The following is a 7,471-nucleotide window of genomic DNA, read 5'->3' on the forward strand; positions in this document are numbered from 1 at the left end:
TGCTAAATCGTTCATTTACGAAAGTGATATAACAATTTGTAAATACCTCACTATAATCAATACAATTTCACTGCATGACATATTATTCAATATGCACAATAATGCTTAGCGGTGAGGGCTTCCAACCGGTGTGCACAGGACAGGTTCATTGCTATGTTAATTCAATGTCATTAAATTGATCAATCATGCTCAACCTTCTGTAGCCCACCGCTGCAGGACCACCTTCAATAAAATATACCCCAATGAAGGGAGCATCATGTTCAGTGATCAGTATTTGCAAATGTAATTTAGTTCCCAACTGATTCAATCAAAAGATAGATTTCCTTGAGTCCACAATCCGCAATTTATTGCACGTTACTTTAGGATAATGTTTCCACAAAAGTTCACAACAGTTCATCAATATAATTTGCGTTCTAACTTACATTTGCAAATACTGATCACTGAACACGACGCTTCCTTCATTGGTGTATATTTTATTCACTATGCAGCCTGAATTTCGACTCAACATTTTCACACAAACTCATTCAGGAACAAAAATAAGGATTCCTGGCAAACAATCTTGATCCTCAAAACAGTGTTGGTTATTAGTTCCTGAACTATATTTTACACTTTTGGTCTAAATCTAGTGAACCTAAATTCAGAAGCGGGTCAACCCATGTTTCGTTAGCACTATTGGTAATTTGACAACCTTCTGCAGGACCAATATCCAAATTACGCACTTCGACCATGGAAAGGTTCAGGTCTTTGCAATCTTCGAAGCAAAACATAAATTGTTCCCATAAACAACATTAGATATCAGATTGGCTTCCATCTAGATGCCTGCAGAAATACGGTCACTCGCATAATGGACATAAATAATGCACTAGGGCCTGATCCACTTGTGTATAACATAGCACGTCTTCTGGCAAGTCCGAGTGACACTACCAGGAATGTTCCCATCTGGATCTCTCATTCTTGGCGCTGTATTGTGCCGTAGACCTTTTTGGGAATTCTTACCTGGTTTGTGGCTGTCTTTTCAGTCTTGCCTAAGACAAGCTCAGGCATCTGGCAACAGGAAGCACACTCGGAGGAATACCGTGTCTGATATACAGTATCATTTCTGAGAAGAGTTTCTTTTGAAGATTGCAAAGACCTGAACGCCTCCTGTTCAATGTGTGTAATTCGGATTTTAGTCCTGAAGAAGGTGGTCATATTCCCAGTAACGCCACTCAAATGTGCTTTGTCTCGCTAATGATTTTAGGTTCACTGGATGTAGTCCAAAAGTGTCAAGTATTCTGTTTTGATGATCGAGTTTGTTTTCTAGGAACCATTGTTTTTTTTATTAGTGAGATGGGTGTGAGTACCATGAGTCAGATTGTATAACGAACAAATATTACATGCAATGAAAGTTTATTGAATATATTAGTTCCTTATTCATTCTGAAATTATTTAATGTTTGATAACATTTGATTTTCACGTTGTGCATAGGATAAAAGGAGTGTATTTTTCTACAAATAGTATTAATTGTTTTTTTCCTCCTTTAAAATGTAATAGCGTGAGCGGGATTATGCCTGGTTGCAGACTGTATCTAATCCCTGAAATTTCTCCCGCCTTCCGAACACAAGGAACGGAGGAAACTGAGCAGCTAGTGTAAGGCTGATTTTATTCATCAAACATATCATTTTCTATACAATGAATGCACAATGCCTGCTAACTAAGAGCAGGTCGGCGGAGAAAAGCAACGCACAGTCTGTTGCGCAGCTCTGGGCCATGCGGAGCCCAGGCCGCTGCGCCAGTGTTATCATTTTTGGGGGAGGTAGTTTGGGTCCCTTCTTGGTCCTGACCGAGGGTGAAGGCTCCCTCCCCGTCATGGCCGTTCCCTCGCGGCGGGGCCCTCAGGTGCTGACACAGTCCGAAGAGTCGAGAGACAGGAAGACCTCGGCCTTGCACTGGAAGGTGTTGCTGCCGTCCTGGAGCAGCTCGCAGCTCTGCAGATTGGGGGCGACGTCCTTCACGCACACGGCCTGCGGGAGAGGGGCGAGAAGAAGAGGTTACCACTGCGCATCCCAGCCAGTCACCGGTGCACGTGAAACACCCTCCCCCTCCCCCCATCACACACACACAGTCTCACGAGGACGCTCTTTGCTCGTGGTCTGCACTGACCCTGGGGGCCCGTGTTATTCTAAGTCATTTGCGCGGAGTTTTCCATTACATACCAGAATACAGTCGGGGGTCGTTTAATTCGTAACCAACATTGTGACCAAATACTGCCATTTCAACCTCCTGTTGACTGCATTTCCATCCCCTTTATCTCTAGAGAGTTTAGAGCAGTCGGGCGAGTAAAAGTGACTTCCGTCTAAAGTGGGACACCTACTAGAAGAAGGATAGTGCCAAGAGGTTTATGGAAAACCTGGAAAAACCCAGCTGAGCTCGCATCAGGGTTGAAGAAATGTTACCACGTCTCTCAAGACTGGCAACATTACACGAACCCCGGAAAGAGCGATAAGACAATATAACTCTTAAATAAAAAACCTCAACGGCTTCACAATTACCAGTGGGGTGGACGCGCGTGCCTGTGACCCGACACTACAGAACGCACGCTGCCCTCTCGAGACAGGCGAATTAACGGCACAGGCATGGAGTCAGCCGACACCTGCTTCAGCCACAATAAGCATGAGACTGATCTCGTGTCCGACTGAAGTCACCGCACGCTGAATGCAATGTAGAATTCCCCCGTCTCAAGAACACTGGCGGCCTAACAGGTGGGTACTTATTGTCTGCAAACACCTGTACTTTGTTTATTCTTGGGTCGGGAAGGTCCCATACAAGCAGAACCATGCAAACCAATACATGCAACGTTACATAACACCGAAAAAGCCACCTCTGTAGATTTCCTAAGCAACCTCATGAGGGATTTTCGTCTCATACTGGGTCGTGCATTATTTGGCTACATCTGCTCCTTTTGCGCTCCAAAGCTGTGCCTCGCTGTGCGCAGCGCTTCGAGTGTGATGCGCTAGCGTTAGAGCAGTCCCAACGCTAATAAACGCCTTTCCTCCCTCGCACTGGACTTCTGTCCCGACCACGGATCCCTTCTGTAACCGCCACCGATGCTCCTCAAATGAATACACCCACCCACCCCAGACTCAGCCCGCGCTCAGCATCCCTCGCAGGGCTCGCTCTCATTCCGTTAATAGAGTTGGACGACGCATCGGCTGAGTCTCGAAGCGCTGCAACTGTCTCGAAGCCCTATGTCTGGGAGGAGACACGGAGCTAGTGCTCATTTAAAGGGTTTGTTTGCACACAGCCATCCTGCGCTCCCTCTGTCGGGCTGATGGACCTTCGGCCAGGTGTCAGCGCAGGGAGGCAACCTTGACATGATTAATAATCTCTTTAGGTTGCAATTTAAAAAAATGATTTCTGGAGGAAGCGCCAAATCCACAAGAGTTCAACTGGATGAACTGCCTTCAACAGCAGGACAGTATTTCAGAGGAAGTCCCTTTCAGTGGTGGTTGTTGCGGAACAAGTGGTGGGCAGTACAGGGGAATAAAAAAAGGAGAAATGACTTATGTGACGGCTGCCGCCTCCATCCACTTCTGTTCCTATTGACTCCCGGCAGGGCACAGGCTCCCAGACTCCGTTAAGCCAATCACAACGCTGCTGTCATGCTGTTAAAGTAGTACCAGTATGACTGTAGCATTATAAGTGGCCTGGTTTGCCACTCAGACAGTGCTTGGGACTTTTGTCCACCCAGCTTTGCAATACAGCCAGGTGTAGAAATGCTAAGTGCGTATGTCAATTTGGCCGTCCTAAAATGGCTAGTCAAACCGCCATGCACACTTATGGTGGTCACCACTCCTCCTCCCTGCTCAGTCACAATAGATTATCCCAGCCCGCCTCAGTGCTGAAAAATAAAATGATAATAATTATCATGGTATTTTTCCTGTTTGCACTGCTGAGAGCAATTGGGCGGTGCTCTTCCGCCTTAACGGAGGAGCCGCTGCTGGTCTCGTTCTTGTCCAGATTTAGCAGGTCAAGAAAGAGACATTCACATTGGTCAGATTTTAATCCTTTGTTATGTAGGGCTCTCACAGAGGGGCTCTCTTGTATTTCAGTTACCGAATCTCATAATCCACTTCTATGACATAGCAACAGTTGATAACATAACTTGTTCCTCACTGTTGTGAAGTCATACAGGCTTCCAGGCCAGGCTCACAGGCCTCCCTGAAACCCTGTCAAGGCAGTACTGCTCGCTGATTTGAAAGCAGAGCTGCAGAGAGGGGAGGAAAGGGGGAGGTTTGCAGGTGTTGAACAAGGATGACAGGTAGTTTTTTAACGTTTGGGTCAGGAATACACAACAGATGCCATGTTATGCACAGCTTTCCCATTTCTCCTCTTCCACTGCATAGCGGTTGAAAGCAGAGGCAGATAATTTTTGGGGCCATACACACCACAAAATTATAGATGGTTTAAAAAGCGAATTACGGGGAGGTTTTTCATCTGGGTTCTGAATAACATCTTAGACAACTCTAGGCCCTTGATTTAGTCTGCACTTGTTCAATGTGATTCACAAATGTACTTCCCTTCCTCCATACTATTTCCCAGCCTCCTAAATGCCGCCTCTGCTCCCCTACTCTCGTACCGCAGCAGACAGTACCCGCACCTTTAAAGCACTGTCGGGTAGACCTGTCTTCCAAATCCCACCTCCTCCCAGCCCTTCCCTTCAGAGTTTCACGGATTTTATTGATCGAGTTTTGCATTACCGCAAAGTAGACCCTCCCAGGGCGACAGAGCGTTTAACACAAAGAGAAGTGTCCTGAAGTGTGCACCTGTATACAGTGCTTAAAATGGAAAAATAAAAGTGCAGGTACTCTGTACCAGATTACCGGCGTGTTTCCGAGAAGAGCCGGTACTCTCCAATTAAAAGCATTACATTTCTCTTGAGAAGTGCCGGTACTCTCCTTCGCAAAATAAAAAAGTGCCAGTACTCAGTACCGGACAGTACCTGCCCATTTAAAGCACTGGTGTATATCTTTGAACCCCTAGACTCGGGGCCGTTGTTCTCCCTGCGTCCTCAAGTTTATTGAACTCCCCTCCTCCCACTTACCAGTGCACCTTTGCCGGACCACTAACCCCGTCTCCTGGTGCGCGCCTCCAGCACACAGACCTCATCACTTTCCCGGACCCTCAGTCACCAAGACCCTACATGGCACCCCTCTACTCTCGACTGTCTTCTGACCCTCATTACCTCCACTCCCCCCCTGACCCTCCTTTCTTTCCTCACTCTCCGCTGACCCCATCCCTCTGTTATTACCTGTACTCTGACCTCAGACTCATTCCCTCCCATAAGACCTCGGTCTCATGGGGTCCTGGCCCCCCTCTCCCCACTGCCCCTCAGTCTCCGGGTTGCTTTCCTGCCCCCCTGCTCTCCTGCCTCTCGGCCCGTCTTCTCCTCGTGCTCATCCCCCGGACTCACCATGCTCTTGAGGATCGCCCCCGGCTTGGGGCTCCCCAGCTCGGACATGAAGCTGCTGGCCGCGGAGTTATCGGCGCTGTCGGGCTCCGCCTCGGAGCGGCGGATGTAGGGCGACCGGCGGATGCCCGAGAGGAGCCCCGAGGCCCGGCCCACGGAGTAGTAGCTGGGCCCGGTGGAGGGCTTGTACCAGGCCTCGGCGGGCGGGCAGCTGAGCAGCAGCGAGAGGGCCAGGCAGAGGGCGCCGAGCCTCAGGGACCTCTGGACGCACAGCATGGTGCCTCGGGCTCGGGGGTCGGTGCAGAGTGCGCGCGCTGGCCTCAGGGCTCGCGGCAGCCGGCGTCGAGGCGAGGCTGGGCGGGAGGGCGCGAGGGCCAGGGTGCGGAGTGTGCGCGTGCTGCTGAGCGAGTCTGAGCACGCGGGCTCCGGACCCCTTTATATAGGGCACAGGGGGCATCAGCTGCGGAACCGGGAGCTGTCACTGGAGGGAAAGGGGAGCTACAGAGGGAGGGGAGGCTGAGAGAGGAGGGAGACGAGGGCTGGCAGCGAGGATGGGTCTGGAAATGTCGAGGACAGGTGGAGGGATGGGAGAGTTCAGAAAAGAGCTGTGGACAGAGAGTTGAGGGGAAAATGTGAATAGGTGGTTCTTCTTAGGTGTTTTGACACCAATTTTTCGATGCAGTTTTTAGCTGGAGTTTAAACACGTGTTTTTACAATTCCAAGTAGATAGTGAAACACTTTTGGGTTTTGGGGAGGTGTTGCATTATAAAACAGAACCCGTTTTACATCACCCCAAATCAAGATAATCGTGAACATGGTCCAGGAGAACGCCAGCCCACTGGTTTCAACAGGACCTGCGTGACAGGACCCGCACAAGGACACAGGACAGTTCTTTGTGTTACAAATGTCTACTAAAAGGCATCAAGTCAACCAGACGTGAAAGCAAAACGCTTTCTCTCGTTGCTCAACCCTCCCAAATAATCGTGATAACAACGACCGTGCACCACCAAGGATGAAGCCGATGTTTTACTGGGTAAAGGAGGTTGCAAGGCCTGCTAGCGGTCATTATTATTAATTTAATTCCCTTTGGGTATTTTTATATAGCGCTTGTACTGCCTTGCACCTGCTCCAGAGCTCCTAGCAGGGAAAGGGGAGGGTGTGAATAACATCACTGCATGATGAATTAAGAGATCACAGGTCAGTGCTTTATGGAGAATGCACACTGTATAATTAGAGAAGAAAGAAAGGCTTCAGGCCTTTCGGCATTTTTGAAGTTTGTCGAGGTGAGGAGAATTTCAGAGCACATCCCTTTGAGTGAAGGTTCTTTTCAAACCAGTGTATCTTGTAATGACGCCAGAGATGACTTTGGTAGGCTTGGACTCTGCGTAGGTTGGACAAGGCTGGAGAAATGTGGTAACATTTCATGAACCCAATAGGTGAATTCTACCATCTGGTTTTGGATTTCTCCAGTTTTCCACAAAGCCTCTTTTGATTAACCAAGATGGATACGGCTTCGGGATGCATTGAGCTGTCCAGAGAGTGACGCAATGGCTGCTTTGAATTAAACAGAAAGTAGTTCATTTGATTTACTTGTCAGTTCCTAGTACAGTGCACCATGTGTGCCCAGGGCCTGTAAATCTAACACTGCTGCTGGGTTTGCAGCACTGGTTGTGCCACCCACAGAAGCAGCTTGTAAAATGTGACTCAGACCTGCCATTGCAGAACCTGTGTGCAGCCTGGGGCTGCCATGTCGAATTGGCAAGTCCACCCACTTGCCAGTCCCTAAACCTTCCCTTTTCTACATATTAGTCACCCCTAAGGTAGGCCCAAAGGCAGGGTGCATTATATGAAAAGGGTAGGACATCCCCTGATGTGTGTAGCATGTCCTAATAGTGAATTACAGGCAATTTCGTTTTCCTCTATTGCAAGGCTACCTGTTCCCCATAGGCCAGAATGGACAGTTTGACTTTAACATCTTATAATCCTAACTGACTCAGGGAACTAGGTAGACATTCAAGTTTA

General features: G+C 48.5%; 1 protein-coding gene across 1 annotated transcript; it reads right to left on the minus strand.

Moving 5' to 3' along the window:
- Positions 1–832: 832 nt before the first annotated feature.
- Positions 833–5,831, minus strand: NPB (neuropeptide B). Its single transcript, XM_078650757.1, has 2 exons — positions 5,453–5,831; positions 833–2,003 (listed from the first exon to the last, which is right to left on the minus strand). Exons 1-2 carry the CDS (start codon positions 5,723–5,725, stop codon positions 1,875–1,877), a joined length of 402 nt encoding a protein of 133 aa, XP_078506883.1. The 5' UTR covers positions 5,726–5,831; the 3' UTR covers positions 833–1,874.
- Positions 5,832–7,471: the final 1,640 nt, after the last annotated feature.

The sequence above is a fragment of the Lissotriton helveticus genome, chromosome 7 (genome assembly GCF_964261635.1).
Source record: "Lissotriton helveticus chromosome 7, aLisHel1.1, whole genome shotgun sequence".
Lineage (NCBI taxonomy): Eukaryota > Metazoa > Chordata > Amphibia > Caudata > Salamandridae > Lissotriton > Lissotriton helveticus.

What these genes read in the sequence shown, in the direction of transcription:
- NPB (XM_078650757.1), bottom strand. Translation starts at nt 5,725, where the DNA reads ATGCTGTGCGTCCAGAGGTCCCTGAGGCTCGGCGCCCTCTGCCTGGCC. An exon ending in GGGCGATCCTCAAGAGCATG is followed by an intron (nt 2,004 to 5,452) that starts GTGAGTCCGGGG and finishes CCTCTCCCGCAG; the next exon opens with GCCGTGTGCGTGAAGGACGT.